Source organism: Asterias amurensis, chromosome 5, assembly GCF_032118995.1.
Source record: "Asterias amurensis chromosome 5, ASM3211899v1".
NCBI classification, from domain to species: domain Eukaryota; kingdom Metazoa; phylum Echinodermata; class Asteroidea; order Forcipulatida; family Asteriidae; genus Asterias; species Asterias amurensis.
In genome coordinates, this window is record NC_092652.1 from 20,216,506 (window position 1) to 20,239,662 (window position 23,157).

A 23,157-nucleotide genomic window follows, 5' to 3' on the forward strand; every position below is an offset into this window, starting at 1 on the left:
CATTTTTATTCAACTTATTAATTTTGTTTAATTTAATAATGTTGATTATTCCGAAAAAACAGAAAGTGTCCCTAGCCTATTTGAAAGGTAAAAAAAACCAAAATTAATATTTTTTATCCCCGATGCAAATTTAACATCTCTTATAATCGTTGCGGTACCCGCTGCCAAAACAGGATTCGAACTGCTTCTAGCTACTGGGCAACCTCGGTAGTCTAGTTGGTAAGACACTGCTCTAGAATTGCAAGGGTCGTGGGTTCGAATCCGACCCGAGTAACATGCCTGTGGTACTTTTTCACAGGACTCGGGGAAAGTACTAAGTATACAGTGCTAACATACATAAGGGTAAGGGTAAAAACCAAAATTATTATTGTTTATCCCCGATGCAAATTTAACATCTATTATAGCCTATTTGAATACAAAACAACTTTGTGCATCCAGGGATTGTTTTTACAAAGCACTAAGATTTTTCTTAGAGGTAGTACAGGATTGGTAACGAAAAAACATCAATGTTTAGTTTTAGTCTGAAAGCTTACTGAATGTATAGTTAATACTATAAAAAAAAACAAATTCTGTGAAGTATTTCCCTCGAAATAGAAATCATACTCGAGATATCTGTATCCAAAAACCTTTTAAAAAAAAAAGGCAATAGCTGATTTTGGTTGTTACAACCAAAATTAATGACAATGTGTTTACATGACCTTTCCTAAGGAGCAAATGCCTTGGTGCCCTTGCCCTTTTAAAAATGAAGCATCAGGCTAAAAGAGGGATGAACATTAACATTAACATTGTTATATTTAACTACATAATACATTGTTAACAAAATATGCTAGGCACAAACAAGTGCAACATCACTCATATTGAACTACTTGTTATCATAAAGCACAAATAATTGTATTGTTTTGGTCCATCTTGTGTACAAGAAACAAATTTCAATATCATCAGTTTAATATCCTTTGGCCCATTTTAAGTTTCTCTTTGTGGAAAGTAAACTGGAATGTTTTTGGGATACCCAATAAAAAATACACATTTTGAACGACATGTCAAAGGGATTAGGCATTTTACTATGAAAATAATATTTGAGTTTTGTTATACAAAAATGTTTGTTTTGCTGTCCAAAATTACAATTGTGTCTCCATTACTCTCTGTCTAAGCCGAGTAGTATGACATATTGCATTAGCACCAATTACCAATAGCCTAAAACTACACTACATGTATATAGGCCAGGGATGGCTCTGTGGCCCTGGTAATGGCCTTGGTGCCCCTTTGCCAAAAAATAGTGACCTTGCCCTCTCTCTCACAAATTAAATTCAAGGCCTAAACGGTGCAAGTCTTGAGAGTATATAATTGTCAGGCCTGGAAACTCATCTTTGAGGGGGCAGGACATTTTTTTTTGCAAAGGGCAATTTATGGGAAACTTTTGAAGGTGCACCAAGGCCAAGACAAGGGCAACGTGGCTTTCAAGGTATTGTCAGGACTCATAAAGTGTGCAACTTTGTTTCCTTCACACCTTTACGGAATGTAAAATCGGAACCATAGGTTTAAAAAAATATGTGTGATACTTGCACGATCACTGAGGATTTATTGCTTAATGATGTATGATCCATGATTGGTAATGACTTTCAAAATATGTGCATAATTTTTAATCTGAAAGTTCAAACCCTATTAAAACTTGATTCCATAGAAACCAAAGAAATGATTTGGTCTCAAATACTGCCCCAAAGGGAGAACAATGGAAAATAATAGTCACCCAATACAAACTCTGTTTTGACTTGCAAAATTGACTCATCGAAATTGAAAACAAAATGTATGTACAAAAACCCCGACATTGAGACAAGAAGCATTATTTGCTGAAAAAAAAATTGTTTACGTAATGTTCCATTTTTTTTTTCTTTTCTGTGTTAAGTACAAACTACAGGATAGAAAGGAATGTTCAATGTTCTTCCCCCTGAGAATCTGAAAGAAATATCAAACTTATGAGCTGCTGAGAGTAATGGACAATTAATATAAAAATACAAAAAATCAATAATGGCCTGAGGTTTCGACACTCGCAGAGTTTTTCTGTAAGTCTTTCTCCTTAAAAGCCTTGGGTCGAAATGTCGGGCCATTAATTATTTTATTTTCAGTTTTATTTTAATTGGTAAGCAGTTTGCAACAGCAATTTTCTTTTTTTTCTCTCTTGAATATAAAATAAACGAATAACGGTAATAATGCAACTTACTGAATCTTTGGTCAAATTCTTGAATACAAAGGCAACATTTGTATAGTGGTAATCAGACTAGTTTTGCCCATTTACAGGGGGCAACTACATGTATCCTTATCAGTAGTTTGGCGTTAACCTTAATGAATAGTTCAACAACTTTATAAATTGTACTGTTGGTGGTTGTAAAAGGCTAATAATATTTTTCAATGTGTTTGTTACATGCTTTATTTCTTTGTTGAATATGGTTTAAAATGACAAGTTGATAATTCTGGACGGATTTGAGTTGAATACATGGTGCACACAAAACTTCATTCTGAAACTACAAAGAATGAGAAGGTGTTGATTACAAAAAAAAAAATAGAAAAGTCTTAATTAAAAAGACACCATGATTCCAGAATCCTACCAGAATCATGGTGTTTTGTGGTCTAGCCGCTATTTAGTGCATACGACTCTTCAAAACGTATCAAACACTAGCTGCTGAGAAAGCATTTCTGATTAAACTTCCTCTGATTTGTATCATACGAAACAGGGAATGTCTTTTATGCTATTGCCCCTGGCTGAATTTAGCAAATTATTCATATTAATTCAGAGAAGTGACCCAACATTTATATACCTATTATGGAAAGGTTTGTGGTAACACCATGTAATAACTATCTTTAATCAGTTTGGATGGTTCTGAAAAGAACCGTTGGTTGCCCTTATTGCCTTTTGGAGAAACATACCTGTATTTAGTATGACTGACTGAAAACCATTCACTCTTTATTACAATTATCACACACAAAGAGTTGCTTTGAAAAGTTGCCAACAAAATGCAAGTATAACATAAGCTATTAAGGCACAATAAATTATTGAGAATAAATGCTTTGCATGAAGTCCTAGATAATAATTATTAACATTAATTCTGGTAGCTTGCAAACACACTACTAGAGCCCCCCCCCCCCTCCCCCAATCTACTGCCACTGGCGACTGAAAATGACCGGTTGCCATGGCAATATGAATCAGAACTCTTGATAGTGTGTCCTCATGATTGCCATTAAGGCTCATACCCTTCCATATTGCAATCACATTCTGGTATTTCTAAACTTAATAATAGTGAAAATAGACCCATGTAGTGTTGTTTGTTGCAATTGCTCGAGTGCTTTAAAGGCACCGGACACTATTGGTAAGTCCTCAAAATAATTATTAGCATAAAAACTTACTTGGTAAATAATGAGCAACAGAGAGCTGTTGATGGTATAAAACATTGTGAAAAATATCTCCCTCTGAAGTAACGTATTTTTTCAAGAAAGAGATAATTTCTCACTCAAATATTTGAATACAAGGCTTCGGGCCTGAAGCCTTTTCAAGGGATCTAAAAGCACACAAATTTGTGCACCAAAGATGTTTGTTCTTTCATTATGAAAAAAAACAACCAGTTTTGAACTAACCAGAGTCTACATGCCCCTGGGTTCAATACAGTACTTACTCAAAATTAAACTACCCCAAAAATGCTTCATTTTACCTGTAGTAATGTTGCATATCTTCAAAAAAATATCTGTGTCATCAAAATTATCAAAATATATAGCATTTTATTAGTCCTACACTTGACTTGCAATCTGAAATATCTGAATAGATGGTTCATGGTTGTGTTACAAATGTTCATTATTTAATGCAGCAATTGACTGATCCATTAAGCTCCACGAATAATAGCAACTGTCAATCAACGGCGCCCTCGGGAGTTTGCGCGTATGATGCACGCATGTTCCTCTGTATCGCACCACACACTAAAGACATGATGAAGCATTCCGTAAGACTGCTTTTTGATCGGAGTTTATCATGTCCAATTTTGATATGCGTGCTTTTGATGTTGTGATTAGGCAATGTGTTAAGAGAGGAGGAGCCTTAGTATGGTCCGTCATTCTCGCAGGCAAACTAGGTCAGTCAAGGAAAGTAACCCTTTTTTGTTATCATTCAATCATTGTCACCATGATTACGTACAAATTAAGTACCAAAAGAAAGGGCCACAAAGTATAAAAGAATACCATCAATTAACATCAGGACAAAATTTCGCTTAGTAGGAATGTTGTGCTTAGCAAAAGTTGACCAGATACCAGTCAGAAATTGTGCATGTGACACTGTAGTTTGGCTGGTAACCTTTTTCTGGTGCTTAGCTTGTCCATTTAAATCACCCCAATAAAATTGGCCCCAGGGCCCACTTTCATAAACTTAAGCCTGTAACCACACAAACTTGCTTAGCAAAGAAAATAATTGCTAAACAGAAACAGGTTACCAGCCAAGATTACATGAAGTTTACACTGTTGTGACTGGTGCTCCACTAAATTCGTGCTGAGCAAAAAAAGTTTTAAGCAGTATTTTCTGCTCAACAGCATAATGAGATTCGGCCGAGCTTAGTGCCATGAGAATGACGCTGACACACAACAGAACAGGTTACCAGCAAAGGTTACATGAAGTTTACACTGTTGTGACTAGTGCCCAACTCAATTTCTACTAAGCAAAAGATTTGTCAAGCAGTATTTTCTGCTTAACAGCATTATGAAATTCGGCCCAGCTTAGTGCCAGTATGACGTTGATTCACTAAGAATAAAAATTCCCTCATGTGGATTTCTCAAGACGGTCGTGGTTTATCAATAACCACCGACAGTGATCCTCGACCAGCGAACGCATCTCTTAAGATGCTCACCCCTGACTGCCGGATTCCACCGACGACTGGGAACTACCGGTTGCCTCGGCAACAGAATCAGGACTGTCTTGACCCAACTCATCCTGAAAGTAGCTGTGAGTGAGAGATTCCGTGGCGGTCAGGCGATCGTCTGGACCGAAGAAAAGCAGTTTCTGTTTAAGGGTTGATACAAGAGTACAAGAATTGGCAAGAAATAATAATAATAATAGTAGCAATAATAATAATAGTAATACACAGGTATTAATTAAGCAGCTTATGCTCGGCCTCAAAAATAAAAATAAATACATTAAGGTAAAAAGCAACATAACAAAGAATACATTTACACTACATAGAATAAAATGATTAAAACAAAATAAAACAAAACCAAAAGGAGCAAATACTGACTAGAGCTTAGTTATTGTAATTTAATTCCAGTAATTAAATCCAGTCACTTATCCTTTGATTTCTTCAAAAAAGCAAATTTCCTGACCAAAAATTTTAAAAATTCATTGGAGTGACAAAAACATCTCTTGAGCAACTAAGTGCATGAGTAAGCTCTGTAGCCATAAAATATTCACTGAAATTTTGCATTAATAATTATAAGTTTCTTGGTATAAATATCAAATGGATTTATGTAGTGCCTCACATGGCCTCTCAAAGCAAATAGGAAAGAAAATTAACATCAAACACAAACATTTTAAAAATTAAACATGGAAGCATAAAACACAATGGCGAGCAAGAGGAGGCAAAGCATAATTTGAGGGGTATTCAAATTATTCAGGCATTCATTTGTGCATCTTTTTGATCTCACATGGGGGTAAGGGGAGGGGGGCAAGGGTTCTAAGTGACCCTAGTTATGCAAATGATTTGACGGTTTGCATGAGGGTAGTTAATAAGACATAAGAGTGTCGGTTGACACGATATGCATCCCAGTGTCCGACTTTCTCTTAAATAGACTATCTTCGTGTGTTGCGTTGTCAAGAGTTTCACCCTCAATTAATTGAATAGCCCCCTCTGTTGGCAAAGTGCATCTCTGACTATTATTGAAACCGCACAAAGCCGATTCTACAGACACAAGCAATGATCATTGGTATACCTCGTAACAAACTGTGAAGTTTAATTGGTAGAGAACCAATCATTAGACGCGCAACAAAAACGCATGTTACATGGCTCGACGGGCCAGGTAACATGAAAAGTGATGTACATGTACACTGGTGTACATCACCTTGATCGTTCCCAGCATTGGTCCATTTCCAGCGCTGTCTACGAAACAACTGCGGGTTCGAGGGAATTGTTTTTTGTTTGTCTGCTTATTAACAATGAATAGTCCGTCGTAATAATGTTTGAAGATGACAACAGAACTTCGAGAAGAGGAATAACAATTATACAAAACGGTATAACAAAACAATTCCATGGGTTTTGTACACCCTCGATGGGAAATGGCACCCTCGGCTTCGCCTCGGGTTCCATTTTCCCCCTCGAGTGTACAAAACGCCATGGACCCTGTCACAGCGTGCAACAATCGTACATTGGCACTTTTTTGTTAAAACAGAGCCATCCTTTCACACTCAATTATTTGAATAGCCCCCTCTGTTGACAAAGTTCAGCTCTGCCTATTTGAAATGGCACAAAACTAATTCTACAGACACGTGCAATGATCATTGCTACCTTTTTGTCACATTCAATAAGTTGAACAGCCCCCTCTATTGACACAGTGCTGCTCACCCTCGTTGAAACAGCACAAAGCCATTGCTATAGACACGTGCAATGATCAGTGATATCCTTTTGACCCACCATTGTGAGCAACAGATAAATATACATAAAGTAACTCTTTAATGATCTTATATTGGGCAAACTTCAATAACTTTGAGTCTTTGTTGACAAAATGAAATGATTATTACATACATACATAGGAATCGACAACCGTCTTCTTGGATCTATTGCCCATGACGGTACATAACTTGCCTATGTATTGTACGACTGGATCCACACACTATTTCATTTCATTTCATTTTGTTAACCCAAGGACTCTCGGAAAAGCAGACTAGTACTAGCCAAGATCCCAACGTTGAGAAGACAAGGAAGGAAGTTTCTGTTTAAGATGTGGTAGGAAAACCCTAGAGAAATAAACCAGGGAAACCAAACCCAGTCAGGTAGGGAATGAAAAACCCTAACCCACATAGTGCCCCTGGTGGTATTCGAACTGGGGTCCCTTAGCAATACTGACCGCCAACCCAACCGAACTATAACAACACTGTTATACCCAGCCTCGCTACCATGGGCAGTGCACTTTTTTTCCATACCTTTCATCACTAACCCCTAGTAGGGATGTGCTGAAAAAACATACTGACATGGCTACTAAAAGCTTAAACATTTGAGTGCTTGGCGCTAAGTGTGCATGTCAAATGAAGTGTTTTGCACGGTCACCCTAAACTACATACATTTAGACATATCACAATATCAAAGCAGCATGGGAGGAGACCACAGCAATTACCTGTAGTAGATCAAGCCCCTCTGGGCATATACCATCAATGTAGTTGTTCAGAGGGCGTGGCGGTGATGGATGGAATGAGCTCCAAGGTAATGACACGTCCGGCCAATCATCTTCATGTGGCAGACCGATCAGACTGCATAGCAGGAAACAATCAGGTTTAAACATTTGGTGATTTTTTTTTTCTTCTCCATTTTTTTTTTACAAAACTCATGATTGAATAATTAGTTTCATTCTGCAGCTGAAAAATATACATTTGAGAAATTGATTTGAACTGTAGTGATAAACAATAATAAACATTTATACTACCTGCTAATTTTGGCAACTATGGCTCACCAAAAAATACAACCCTGGCTGTTACTACTACATACATGTAATGTTCATACAATGTATAACATTACAGTCATGTATGGAAACACATACTTACATATACATAACAAATTTATACAGCGCTTATGCACAGATCTTATTACCTTACAAAACAAACACATGTACAAAGACATACGCGTATGAAACAAAACAAAACAAAAGTAACAAAACATTCTGTTGTGGAAACAAATGAGCTAGTTTTTAACAGCTTTATCGCTGCCAGCAGTTAGAAACAGTTACAAGAAGAAAAGGGATGTAAATAAATATCAAAACTAATAAAAACCTATAAACAAAACTTGACGAAAAAGAGATAAGGGGCAGGGTGAAGGGAGAACATACTGGAAGGGGAGGGGAAAGGAAGGGACAATTGTACGAAGAAATGTAAAAAAAAATTGAAAAATAGATTACAGTAAGGAAGAATAATATATATTATATACAAATTAACAAAACACATTTGAAAAGGACATTGTTGTAAAACAAAAATTCACAAAAATAGTAATGATGTTTCGATGTAAAGTTTTAATAATGACTGTTTTAACATTTTTTAATATTTTGGGTTTAACAAAGAGAAAATTACTACAGCAGGACATAAGCCGGCAATTTACCAACTGAGCTATCCAGCCCTTATGGTAGCGATCTCCCTTTTGTAAATTCTTCTTTATTCAACCCCAATTTAAAGAAAGTTGTAAGGTTAAATCAATGCTTAATCTACATGTTTCAATCAACACTAAGTAACTCGTTTCTTTACATGGGAATCTGAAAAAGGAAATACCAAATATGAAGAAATTAACTTACTCAAATATCTTATAGAGTTGGTCTACATCTGATGTCCCACAAAACAATGGTCTGCAAAATAAGAAATTGTTGCGAGATTAATAAAATAATAATAAAAACTTCATGGGATAAAATGCTTGCTGAAAGAAGTGTTTGAAAACTACCAATCTACAAAACAATTAAAGAAAAGAAAACTTTAGAATAATAAAATAAAATTTTCAACAACTAAAAGAGCTGTTAAACAAATGCTGACTACCAACAAATTAATAATGCAGACTAGACGCAATTCTCATGCATACTAAACTTCTGGTTATCTTCAGAAACCATGTATATATTTTTTTTAAATGTGTCTGTTTCCGCAACTACTTTGTCTTACGGTATTTTATGGCCACAAAAACTTACAACTTTGAAAATGCACTCTATAAATGTAAATACATGAAGCAAGCAATAAACCACAATAGGAAGCTGACTAGGTACATTTTAAAATGATTTGATGTTGAACAAAGAAAAATTTGCTAGAGCAAGACTTAAACCAATGACCTCCGGATAATGTTCCAGCACACTACCAACTGAGCTACCCATATGCCCTATGTTGGCAGTCTCCCTATTTTGTCATATTTTTGGGGGGTGCCAGCCAGAAGCCATAGAGCCGTTACCTAAACTGCAGCCACAAACCCAAGTTTACGATACAACCTGGGAAGCGGCAGCCAGGGCCCAATTTTATAGAGCTGCTAAGCACAAAAAGTTGCTTAGCATGAAATTTCTGCCTCGATAAAAACCGGATTACCAACAACATTTCCACATGATTTTCAGGATGAGCAAACATCAGCTGAATACCTGTAACAAGCAATATGCAACAAATGGAAATTGGATGGTAATCCTGTTTTTATCAAGGAAGAAATTTCATGCTAAGCAAATTTTTGTGCTTAGCAGCTCTATGAAATTGGGCCCAGGAGATCGCCATAAAGGTGTTCAACTTTTTCTTTGTTCAACCCCAAATCAATATATCAAGACTTAATGAGAAAGTGGATAGACAACAAAAACTTGACCTGCACTTGAGATTTGGTTGTAACTCTGTTAGCATGACTACAAGAAGAGAATTGGTACAAACAAATCTTACTTTCTTCTAAACAACTCAGCAAATATACAGCCAACACTCCACAGGTCAACCGGAGTGGCATAGGTGGACTGCAACAAAACCTCTGGGGCTCGATACCATAGAGTAACAACCTATTAGATATGAAGGAGGGGGAACATGCCAGGGCCATGCGATCAACATCATTAACAAACCATCACCATTAGTATAATTAAGAGCAGATCAAACAAGCATATCGACTGAACAAACCATAGAATCATATTCAGGGTCCTAATAAATTATTATACACATTTCGACTGGCAATGGGGTCACTTCAGCACGCTTCCCCCCCCCCCCCCCCCCGAGTGACTTTGAGTGACCAAAAGAGGGACCAGTATTATTTCCGAGGCCAAAGGTTGAAGGAAATAAGTCCCTCTTCTGGTTGCTTATGGGCCTGAGGGGGGGGGGGGTAGACATGCTCTAGTGCCTGACTCAAGCCAGTCCACAATGTGTGTTTTATAACACACCTCGGTATAAATTATGAAATAGGAAAGGAAACTTTTCTTGAGGGTGCTGTAACCGATCAAATATTTTAAGTCTATTATATATACCGGAAAACACGTATGCGCGATGTCTTGACACGCGTCTAGTTCTTGGTTGCGCAAATTGCATGCACTACATGTAGTATATTTCGTTCGAAACTGTAGACCATATTAGTACACTCCACGTGACCATGTTTCAGCCAACCAGAATACAGAACTGACAAGAGTTGTGTACCTTTTTTAGCGCCTAGCTAGGGGATCCTGTCGTTTCACTATAAACATGATTGGTAATCACGATTTCCCAATTCTAAATCATACTTATTTTACAAAGGATGGAAAAGTATTTGCAGAATGAAAAATTGTTTGCAATTGACAAATCAAGCTACAAAAAGCATTCAAAAACTTCTCCAAAAATAGACAAGACATAATTTCACAGGCTTACAATGCTGAATGATGCAAGACTATTACGCCAACGAGTGCAGAGCACTAGGTGCATTATTGCCACCAGAGAGCCTGGTTAGGTTTTCTCTCTCGACACAAGTAGCATGCAAAATAAACCAGCACCAAAGTAGTAAGTTCTTAAAAAATCAACAACTTTATTTCGAGAAGTTGAAAAATGTGAATAAATGTAAGTTCAACTTTACATGTATATCGTGCAGCACCCAAATGAAGAAGAAAATAATTTCAAATTTATGGACTAAATAAACTTATAAATGATTCCATAAATGATTCTGAGCATGAAAAGAGGTGATTGACAATTCTACGAACCACAGATGTGAGAGCCATCTGGAAACCGTACACCCTCGCCAGGCCAAAGTCCGCCAGTTTGAGTTGACCGTCGCACGTCACAAGAATATTCTGTGGCTTGAGATCTCTGTGGATGATCCGATGCGAATGGAGGAAATCAACACCAGTTATCAACTGGTGCGCCAGATCCTGTTGAGACAGTGAGAGGACAAACAAACGAGGGGAAGTTGGAATATACAGTTTCTTCCAGGGCAAACTTTCATAGAGCTGCTGAAGCAGACAATACTGCCTAAAATTTTTTGTTTAGCAGAAATGAGCAGGATACCAGTCAAAATTGTACATGAGACATGATATTGTGGCTGGTCACCTTATTCTAGTGAGCATTTACTTTGTTGTGCTTAGCTACTTTTTGTGTTTAACTGGGCACAGAAGCTAGCCTTCAAGGGTTCAATTTTATAGAGCTGCCTAAGGGCAATTCCACAGAAAATTTTACATCAAGGTGAACAAATTTAATTTATACACAAGCTTAGTTTTCAACTGAAACTCAATGAAGAAGGTCTATATTTTGGTGATCAAATGAAGAAAGTAAGAAATTGCATCATTTTGACATTTTTTCAGACATTGAAAGAAACCGCATTTTAAAATCATTGTAAAGTTCCAAATTGTAAAAATTTCAATAATATTGTATAAATATGAATAAATTAATCAAAAGCCCCTACCACATTTATTTCTGCCTCAGAAGGAAAGTAAAGGCTTCATATATACACCACCAGAATGGAAATTAGCAGAAAGTCAAATATAAAGCTAACACAGTCCTTGAAAGTGAGCCTATTTTCACCATATAGCCGCGTAATGTCCGTAACATTTTAGATATAAAAGTTTTTATAACAGCTTAAGTGTTGCTTCATTTTTGTTCCTAAATCATTTGCAAAGCTAAAATGTGATATCAACTAACATATGAAAAACATTTTTTCATATCTTTTGTACTTCTTCCAAAAACAGCGTTACGGACATTACATATATCATAACGTTACGGACATTACATGTACATATGCACATTGACATACATGGTTTATAACAGAAAAACACCTGGATCCTTTGCTCGGGTCAAGTTCCTCACAAAGAGGTCAAGGAAGTACTTTGTTGCTCAAATAACTGGAGTTCACAGTGATGGATACACTATGAAATTTCTAAGGAGACAGGGCTCTACCAGTCTCTTTATCTATTGTGATGAGGAAGAGTCCTATGTTGAACAAGACCAAATCATGGAAGCTCTCCCTTACCCAACACTGGACAACAGGAACCGTTGTTCATTCCAGAATGATATTATTGCAGAATAATTACTTACTTATGATATGCGGCTCCTACCAAGGCCTTAATGTTTTGAGGAAAACCATAAAGACTAGACATGTATGTGATAGTTTACACGTAATGTCCGTAACATTTGTAACGTTTCATAATAAGATTTTTTTATTTTGGTGTGTAATTAATATGCAAGAGTTTAATTTGTCCCCTGAACTACATTGTACTTAGTAAACTAATCATTTAGCATTAGATTGTATTGTCATAATGTGTTTTTATTAATTCACAGTCAATTTTGAATTTTTTCATGTTTATATTTTTAATGTTCATATTTGTGAATCAGGAAAGAAAATTTGCCAGCAAATGTACCATCAAAACCATTAAAACAGATGCAAACTTGACCATTTGGGATAATAAAAGTAACATGAAACCAAATTAAATGGGGCATTTTAGCACTTCATCATAAGTGTAATGTCTGTAACGCTCTAAATGTAATGTCCGTAACGCCATGTTTTGTGTTCAGGAGACCAAATTTGTGACAAATTCTGTCAAATCTATTTCTACACCTTTTACACATTATCTAACTGACTAGTTGGTATCAAAAATACATCATTGGGAACCCAAAATTCACAGACTTTTGTACAAATGTACCAGGTAGTCAAATGTCATGTCCGAAAAATGTAATGTCCGTAACAGCAGCAATAATGTGTGATATCTAATAAATGATGAAGATGAATGATGAAGAGATACAGACTCAAATTCACAGTGTATGCTGTCCCTAATGACTACTATGTTGTGGTAATGAAAGATTTTAGATTTAACATTTGGCAGATGTATTTACTGAGCTCATTAAGTAGTAGAACTTGTTTGAAATGTAATGTCCGTAACGCTGGAATTGCCTTCAAGCAGAAAAAGTAGTCAAGCACAACGAAATAGTGCTTACCAGAATAAGGTTACCAGCCAAACTACCATTTCACATGTACAATTTGTGACTGGTGTCCTGCTCATTACTGCTGAGCAGAAATTTGTTAAAGGGATAATTTCTGCACAAGCAGCTCATTGAAATTGGGCCCAGCAGGGTTGAGAGTCACTGACAAACAATTCTGAAACTGGGATCCATTGAAATGATGGAATTTCCACATTTTGGTAACCCCTGGAGAATCCAATAAGCATTTGGAAACAGTTTCCTCAGCACTTAGATCACGAAGATCAAAGAGCATGACTTGTTTTCCTTGGAGAAGAGACAGCAATTTGTTATGTTTCCCAGCCAAGCATACAAAAGTCTGAATTCAGATAAAAGTATGAAATAGCTCATTCATAGTGTACAGTATCTCCATCCCAGACCAAGTAACTGGGGTGCTGTACTCCTCTTTTAGTTTTGTTTGCTCGAACAGTCGAGGTGAGAATAATGTTTCCTAGGAAACACTGCTCTGTGAAAAGGCTACTTAATTGACATACTTTGGCAAAGGAGGGGTGAATATGTCTACATTTAGTCAACAAACGTTGGTCAAAGCACTTGAACACTAGTTATCTTTAAAAAAAAATCCAAACAATGAGAAGACAGGCGTGTATGCTTTAGGTTGATACGACAGCTTCACATGCACCTTTATCTTAGCTGGATCCAGCAGAGATCCAAGCAAGAGAGGAGTGAATCTATGTACATTTAGTCATCAAACGTTGGGACAAAGCACTTGAACACTAGTTATCTTTAAAAAAAATCCAAACAATGAGACGACAGGCGTGTACGCTAAGTAGGTTGATACGACAGCTTCACCTTTATCTTAGCTGGATCCAGACCAAGCAAGAGAGGAGTGAATCTTTCTACATTTATTCATCAAACGTTGGGACAAAGCACTTGAACACTAGTAATGCAGCATCAGAGTCTAGCTTTCTCCAGAAGACATTCAGCGCATACTGGGACTCATGGAAACGTCACTTGAAACCAACAATTCTTTTCAGAACCACCCTAACTCATTAAGAGATTCACATTACATGGTGTTACCGCAAACCTTTATACAGTATATCGTATTTCCACCATGCAAAGTTTCAAATCTTACTTAACACTATCTTTAAAAAAATCCAAGCAACGAGAAGAAGAGCGTGTATGTTTTAGGTTGATACGACAGATTCACCTTTATCTTAGCTGGATCCAGACCAGGTGGAGGACATCTCTCTAGGTACGTCGATAGATCTTGATCAATGTACTCAAATACTAGCGTTAAATTCAACTCATGACTTCCTGTCAACCCTCCGTAGCAAACATCTATTAATCTAGACAAATGGAGATGAAGAAAAAATGAAATGTAAGAAACAAATCACAAGATCGGCCCTTTCATGATTATGAACATGCCTAATTACACAAAGCACGGATTGGGCATTTTTTCTTTCCAGGCAAACGTGTGCAGATAATTCTCCACCTTTGTCCTGGGAAAAAAATATGCGCACGGTCGGGGACAATCGGCATTTGTAGTGTAGTGGTAAAACGGAGTAGTTGGGGACTGAATTTTGGTAAGAATTTATCATTTTTAACAATTTTTGAGATTGCGGAGTGGATTTTTTGTCGCCCCCAGGGCCAATCTGCCTATGAGAATTCAACGCTATGACATGGGTACGAGTTGATTGTGGCACGAGTTGACCTGTTGGAAGAGTTCGGATCATGTTGCCAGTAACTGTAATGTTCCTTTAAATATTTTTTCCCAGCCCCAAAACCATATCTTGGAACTGAGCGCCACCCCCCCCCCCTCTTAAATGTTTGGTTAAGTCTAGGATATCAATGATGTTGAAAAAGTCTCTATATTGGGCTGTGTAACGAGGAAAAACTATGAAATAGCTTTGGCTCATAGCATAATTTGTGTTTTTAAATGTGCTGTGCTTATACTTAGGTCCTATGAGAAATGATGGCATTACAATAACAAATTATTCATTGTATTGTCTATTAAGCAATTTTCACTTCAGGGCAAGGTAAAGAAAAGAAAGATTGGACCACAAATTAGCGTCAATGTTTTGACAAAAACAAAATCATTTCCTCATGGAAGTGACTTTTTTTTGGGGGGGGAAAGGAAATGTAATTTTTTGTCTAATCTTAAAACAATACAAAGAGAACCATGGAACTAGACCGGAGAATACCCATGTGGGCTCAGTGTTTATTTGTGGTCTGATCTTTCTTAAATGTTCAGGAAATGCTAAATTTTAGATAAATATCAACTAATATTGCAGGACAGCAGGAAATACTTTTATCTTTATTAGTGGAAAGCAAAACAATTTTTATTTTTTTTTTATTTTTTTTTTATTACATTATTTGAAGGTTGAGCAAAGACAAATTTACCAGAGCTTTCTAGCTGTAATGATGGTGGTCTCCCTATCAGTCTTGAACTCCATACTACTCAAGTATCAGACCATCAATTATTCCTCCATGATCAGACCTAGGGTCGGTTTCACAAAAAGTTAAGACTAGTCCTAACTTTAGGACTTTGCAGTTTGTGAGAACTCAAGTAAAAACAATATCAAAGTCTTCTCATAGCACACATTACCAAGAAGGTACCCGAAGGCCCTTTAGTTACATTTTCCAGAAAGATAAGTTATTGAAGATATGAATTCTGAGACCCAATTATGTAGCACCTCATAAGGGTTTCAGCAGCCACTGCCAGGAACACTACCACTTCCTGTAATGCTATCCCAAGGTTTACAAGCATCCCATGTAGACTTCCCAAAAACCATTCACATTCAAATCATTGGAATGTAAGATCTTTTCTTATGAGGTGTTACACTGAAGCAACAAATCAATGGGACAAACAGACTGTGGGTCACTGGATCTCTAATCCAAACAAAGAGAAGTGACCTCTTTCTAAAGAGTGAAGTGAAGTATCAGGCCTATCAACATTATGAAATAACATAAAAAAAAAAAAAAAACGGAAAACCCTTAAATGTTTTACTGTTTTAAATCATTGTGTTTTTGACTCGAGATATTAACAGTAAACTAATTGTTTTTATTCATTTCTCAAAACCATATTATTCCAAGCGCAAACATTTAAAAGGGATTTTCCCACTATTATCATCTTTATACCATGTAAGGGGAAAACACAAATTTGTGACTTTCCTAGTGTGTTTATGTATTTAGTGTTGATATACTTTTTGAGATTCTTACATCCATCGATTGAAGTTGAAACAAAGTATCTGGTTAGGAAATGTTCTATGATTTTAATGTTTCTGTGCAATTCTGATGAGTCTTTAGCACCGTTATATTATATTTATATTAGGGGTCTTCGTTACTTTATATTAGGGGTCTTGTGTCATTTGTGCAATTTAATGTTTTCCGTGTTTTAGTCGAATTACATTTAACTATCTTTTTACTGTAGTAACTGACAAATTGTAAATTTAAGACCGCAATTCAGTTTTTTAACGCCAGTGTCTTTTTAAAAATATTGTTGAATAAAAATTAAGGTACTTACTTGACAATATTTTGGGGCTCCAACTTTCCGAGATGTTTTAAGAGACCAATCTCTCTAAGTGTTGACATCGGCATGCCGTCTTCTCCCGTATGTAGACGGACCTTCTTAAGGGCAACAACTTTTCCATTCTCTGTGTCCCTCGCCTTGTACACAGTACCATAGGCACCAGTTCCGATCTCGGCTACCACAGAATAGTTCCCACTATCAGAGTGTATTTCCATTTTTGATAATTTTTCTGTCGTTTCTTGCAATCTCAAGACCTCGGACGGTTCTCATCAACAGGTTCCCCTCTGGGTTCTTTACATCTTCCTTATTATGTTGTTACATGTACTTGGGCAGGTAAGATTAAACCCATGTTGTGCCTGCAGAAGTGTAAACAAACAGAACATGTTGAAACATTTTCATATCTCAATAAAAACAAGATAGCTCACACGAAAAACTTAGAAGTTACATGGACCAAATTTCACAAGTTCCTAATTTGTTTTATTTTGTAGAAAGTTATTCTCTCAACGAATTATGACAGAACGATGCTATTTCAAAATGAAAAACATACACAAACTTTCACATAATGCCTTGAACAATGCACAAAACACATGCACAATTGTTGATGAGTACATGGCCGATGGCCGATGGACATAATTTAACCCTTTAGAGAGACCCTTCATTTCTGTATTTCATTTATCACCGTACGCCAGACATGGTTGTGCTGTTGTCTTTTTGGAGAAGAAAAAAACATTATTGTAAAAGTTCCTGAACAAAGTACTATAAATCAGAAATTTGGTTTTCTTTGCTTTATCCTTGCAGAGAAGGACAGGGGACCAGTCTAACATTACAACAGCATTTAGAGTCTTCAAATACTCCAGTCTTTAGACCCAAACTACCTCAGGGGTCGAAATTGCCACTAGCCCGCTAGCCCGGGACTACCAGATTTAAAGCCGGGCTACTCATTTTTCCAGTTTGATAGCCCGACGGGCTAGTGGAAAAATAATGCAAAAATCATCATCACAAACAATAAAGAACTATGTTATTGGTGTATTGTAAAGTTTGAGCCGTGACGCGAGACATAATGTGTCTTTCGGGCTACCAAAATCTAATCAGGGCTACTAAAAATTATTGGTCACTAGCCCTGCTGACTACCATGGAAATACACTTAATTTCGACCCCTGTACCTTTAGCATGGTGTGGTTTTTCTTAATTTTCTCCCACTCAAATCAGTGGAACATAACCTAGGCTTGAATAATCTGAAAAGGTGGGAGTTGGTTCTGATGCAGCAGTGAAGGATCTGTCACCCCAATACACCGATCCATTAGGCTCCGCCCACGGCGCACGTGTGACCAAGTACAGGTGGGTATCTCCAATGCCATTCTGCACAACTCTGCCGCGCGCGCCAAGCATTCACAGGTTCGACCTTAATTTGTCGGACTTTTGGTTGCGCAATGGGTTGTGATTTGTCAATACGAAATGGGGCGGGGCTTAATGGATCGGTCTATTGAGAGTAGAGATTAGGCTCATGAAGCACCATTAGCCTCTTTAAGCATAGAGCAGCGTCTGGTGAGTATGGATGGATGGAGCTGGAGACCAAAGGGCATATTGAAACATGCTTTGCAGTTTTTCCCATACTTTCTCAAGACGAAGCAGATGGGCCTTATTTTATAGTGACTCAACAAGTGTCTGACAGGCCAGTATGCTTCGTTTTTGAAAGATTGGCACCTAGGCAATTTCTCCTCTGTAAAATGAACCCTATGAGGAAACTGTAAATTTCTACTGTGAGCAGTTCAAGGGCACCAAAACAATGACCAGGGGACACAGAGGCAATCGCCTTCGTGGCCTCCGTGAAGTATCTGGCCTGGCTGCGGAGCGAAAATAAGCAGGAAACCACCCACAAATGGTGCACATGATATGTACAATTTTGCCTGGTAACCTACCAACTGTGCAGAATGTTGCTATGAAATAAGAACCAGATCATTGATACCAATTGTTACCAATGTGAAAGAAGAAGTGCAATGTTAAAGAAGAAGTGCACCCAACCGGCCTTGAACTTTGCTCCTGAAGGGGCACAGCAAGTTAACTCTGGTAAGAGGTACTTCTATAGAGAAAATGTAGGTTTGTATTGGAACAGAAGGCACCACTCCAAAAGTGTGCAGGGCACCACGGCAGGGCACCACGGCAGGGCACCACGGCAGGGCACCACGGCAACTAACTGCTGTGGGTGCTGTACATGTGCCTGTTATTTCTATGTCTGTACTTCTGAAACAACAAATTTTACAATATATCGAAGATATTCTGTTGATAACAATTCTATTTCAAAATGTATCTATATATAACATTACAGCTAAAATGTTCATTATGTGCAACTTTTATAAAACATGGTCCTTGAGCTAACCACAGCAACCCACGATATTACTTTTGTCACATTCTCATTGCAAATCTACTCCTTTCTCAGTGGTAGACTATCGTGCCCCCTTTAAAAAAGTTCAAGGCCTATATTTTGGGATTGTGTTTGCTCAACTGATCCCACAGACTTGGTTTAAAGCAGACTATTATAGTAATAACATTTGATTGTAAATGATACTGTGTGTGTGTGCATAACCATGGTAGATTCAAAGTTTGAAAACTGTACGCTTAAAGTCCAATACCCAAATTAACATCACAAACTGCATGTGTGTACTTTAGTTTTCTAATACAAACCCACCAGAAGGTTGGTTCCCTTACTGGAAAAGGTTAACTTGAAGGGCATGAACACTGTGTGTTTGTGTTTGTAATGTGTCTGTCTGTATCGGATTTAAAGCAAGGAAACAAATCCAGCTTGGAATTCAACCTTTGAGAAGGCTTCAAGGCTATTTTTTTGTGCAAAGGGCCCTTCAATTGGACGATGTTAAAGTCTATGTTAAATTGTTAAAATATTTATTTTCCGCATTGGGGATAAAGATTATAATTATTTTTGTTTACCCTTACACTGATGTGTGTTAGCACTGTATACTTGGTACTTTCTAAAGTTCTGTGAAGGAGAAAACAAGTTAGAGCAGTACCTGCTGCTAAAGTATAAGATTTGAAGAACTCTAGCTGCGGCCAAACTCGATGAGCTGTTTGGTAAGACACTCCTCTAGAACTACTGTTGAATCCCACCCGAGTAAATACATGAACATGTAGGCCTATGCCTGTGACTTTCTATCACAGAACTCGACAAAAAGTGCTGAGAATACAGTGCTAACACACATCGATCTTAAAGTCTAAGGAAAACTCTCGACGGGGCACCCAGGCCAAGGGTAACAGAGACCATGGGCTTCTTGGCATCTGTGTATCTAATTCCCCACCTGAAATGGTTTTAAAGGATGTGGGTAATAGTCCTAGTGGGTAACACAAAACACAATGTCCACAGATTTACACTAAACTGACACCGTTTGGGAGTTTATTGTAAATCTGTGGGCATTGTGTTTTGTGTCCTACAAAAAGTTTATTCCCAGACCCTTTCAAATTTCAGCTCAATTTATTATAAATGCACTCTGTGTGAATCAGCGAAACCCAAACCACACTTTCTTTACACTGAAATAAGGCATGAAACTGCAGATTGTCAAAAAACAAAGTGGGTAGGGAGGATGCAAGGAAAAAAGTTCACAGAGCTGCTGAAGCAGGCAATTTTGCTTAGTACCTTTCTGCCTAAAGAAACAAAAAAGCAGGATGCCAGTCACATGTTGTGTGACATGGTACTTTGGCTGGTAACCTTATCTGGTAAGCATTTAATGTTGTTGTGCTGAAAGCTCCTTTTTGTACTTTAAAAGCATCATGACATAATTTACGTATTGACAGAGATCAACCTACATGTAGAATGCTTTTCGGCAAACATTATGCGGAAGATTTTTGATAACAAATTGGATATTTGCTATAACAAATTGAACAACTGCTCACTATACTTATGACCCTAATAAAGACAAATTATTTCCGTATAATCATCAAACAAAAACATCGCTAATACTGTTCTGTTTATTTATTCCTTTTTTTCAGCAAAAATGTAAACAAAAATAACAGAAAATTTGGTCTAAATTGAGAAGTTGGGTATTCATTTAATTAATAGGAAACATTGGAAAACTTAAAATCTAGAGTATGTGGAAGTAGGTCAAATCTTGCAGCCATTTGAGGGCATTTTGGTACAAGCGGCTTGTGTGGTCGCTTTAATACTGTGGCTCCATATTAAACGCACAGCTAAATAACAGTCTAACATAAACTCACACAACCATTCATACCTGTTCCCTTTCTCTGTTGCATCTTATCGAGAATTTTAACAAAGAATCCCACAAAGAAATCATTTTTTCCTGTAAGAACAGGTGGAACGTGAAGTTACTGCCTGACTGCACAAAACGAACATGCTTCAAATATTTTACATAAAACACTCAAACATCAATTGTTTAGCCGCGATGGCCGATGCGGGAAATCATCAATGCCCTGCAAAGAGATATTCACATGGTCTTACCGCAAACCTATCTTAGTTATAAATTTTTCCACATGCCACCTACTGCCTTATAACTGAATAGTTTAACCAAAAGTATTTCAATATCCCAACACCCTTAATTGTCATCATGCAACACTAGTGTAATATAACTTCCTCGGTGACAAAATGCAGCCAGGCGGCACGGAAGTTAGGCCTACATGTACAAGCCTTATTTATGACCGACTGTTATTGTACAGTACTGTGTGGCTATAGGCTACAGCACAACATACTGACGTACGTACGTACGGCATACACCCGGTGCAGACTGAAGAAAGTCACTCAGTATAGGATATTACCAATGCCTTATGATTGGTTGAAAGTTCAAACGTTCTACAATTGTTGACCATATAGTCATGGATACGGGTTTGTTTTAAAAAGGTTAAAATTAGACTTTGTCAAAAGGGCTTCATAGTCCCCAATATTTCATTTCCAAATGTCGGCTGTGTAAGGGTTTATTACATATTGTGAACCTAATACTTTGGTTAATATTAATAGCGTCGTAAATTTTTCAAAGGAAATGTCGCGGATGACTTCCTTGATTATGCAGCATCAGACTTTAATTTTAAAGGAATATTGCAGAATTGTTTTTTTTTTTGCTAACAATGTAATCCAGCACACATAAACTGACAAACCTGTGGAAGTTTGAGATCGATCAGCCATCTGGGTCACAAGAAAATAGTGAAAAACTTATCACATTTTGCATGACATTGATTACAAAATGGAACAAAATGCTCAAATGAGCGATAGACTCCAATCCAAACATAAATTAGATTAAATTTATTTTTTGATCAAAATGACATTTCAGACAGAAATATAACAAGGGATGTTTTCTACTTATAACATATTACTAATATTAAACTGTGTAAGTTTTGTGTAAATTTGTTATCCTAAAGTTAGACGAGATAATGTTCCTTTATAACCATTATTAGATTTGTTTTGTTTGTGTGAAGTTTAGAAAGCATTCAGGAGGTTGCATACAGTAAAACTAAAACCATGACTTCAAGTTCAACTATTCCTTCCAATCAATCACATGATGATTACATTTACCCATGATTTACCACATCTTCAGCTATTTACAATAACTTGTTATGTTGAGCTTTATAATGTGATATGTGAAGCCTAGCTTAGCAATAGCATGCCTAGGCCTAAACTATTTCTACCTCCATGTTTCTACCAACAAGTGGTTGGAAGAGTACACAAGTTTTTTGAGTCTGATGAATGAGCCAGGTTTTCCAGGGTTCTGGTAAACTTATGACATAATGTAGCACCTCAGAGTCAGACAGATCCCTTTTTAAGCACTCCTTTGTCCCACAAAGTTAATTTTCCCCACGTAAATCTTAATGTAAATTGTTGTTTGATGAACTTTTGTAAATAAAGTCCGCCCTCTACCATGTCTACCACGTTGGGAGAGATCGAGAGCATGGTGGTGGAGAGTCACTACTCACTATGCGCTATACACAAAGAAAACAAGTTCGATACTCAACATGCCCATTATTGCAAACCCAACAAGTTCTCACGGTATTTAATGGACGTAATGACTACTTTGAAAAAGACTTACAAAGGTACAACTAAGTGCACAATACTCATATCATTACGTATTGCGGCAAATTATTCACTTTTACAAATTTGACATACCAATTCTCCAACTTCAGTTGACTTTTGTAAGTTCAGTTTTCGCCGGACCTCGTATTATTTTACTTGCCGACCACCGCGGGGGGTGGGTAACAACGTGACGAAAACTTCCGGTCGGTGGTGGCGCCAGTGCTTTTTAAGGGCCTAATAAACGCACAAGTGACATCGACAGTCACTCGGCGACCCACACATCAAAACTTTTTTTTCTTTTTCTAAATGAATCTTAAGGAAAGATTTTGAGGATGGCAATTTTATACCATGTGCAAGTATACTCCAGAGGAGGTTTCTGCACAGTATAGGAGGTTTCTGAACAGTATAGGAAGATGATGATGACTAAAATTGCGGCCCGCACTCAGCAGTGCAGCTGCAAGTGAGAAGAAGCATTCCTCCAAGAAGCAAAACAGTTCCTTATCTTCCCTTTGATCCTTCTTT

General features: G+C 37.3%; 1 protein-coding gene across 1 annotated transcript; it reads right to left on the bottom strand.

Annotated features, from left to right (window-relative positions):
• Positions 1–634: 634 nt before the first annotated feature.
• Positions 635–22,808, bottom strand: LOC139937056 (cyclin-dependent kinase 4-like). Its single transcript, XM_071932035.1, has 8 exons — positions 22,729–22,808; positions 16,608–16,969; positions 14,292–14,430; positions 10,879–11,046; positions 9,614–9,723; positions 8,515–8,565; positions 7,354–7,486; positions 635–5,032 (listed from the first exon to the last, which is right to left on the bottom strand). Exons 2-8 carry the CDS (start codon positions 16,826–16,828, stop codon positions 4,877–4,879), a joined length of 978 nt encoding a protein of 325 aa, XP_071788136.1. The 5' UTR covers positions 16,829–16,969; positions 22,729–22,808; the 3' UTR covers positions 635–4,876.
• Positions 22,809–23,157: the final 349 nt, after the last annotated feature.

What these genes read in the sequence shown, in the direction of transcription:
- LOC139937056 (XM_071932035.1), bottom strand. Translation starts at nt 16,828, where the DNA reads ATGGAAATACACTCTGATAGTGGGAACTATTCTGTGGTAGCCGAGATC. An exon ending in GAGCCCCAAAATATTGTCAA is followed by an intron (nt 14,431 to 16,607) that starts GTAAGTACCTTA and finishes CCATTTGTCTAG; the next exon opens with ATTAATAGATGTTTGCTACG. An exon ending in TGGATCCAGCTAAGATAAAG is followed by an intron (nt 11,047 to 14,291) that starts GTGAATCTGTCG and finishes CTGTCTCAACAG; the next exon opens with GATCTGGCGCACCAGTTGAT.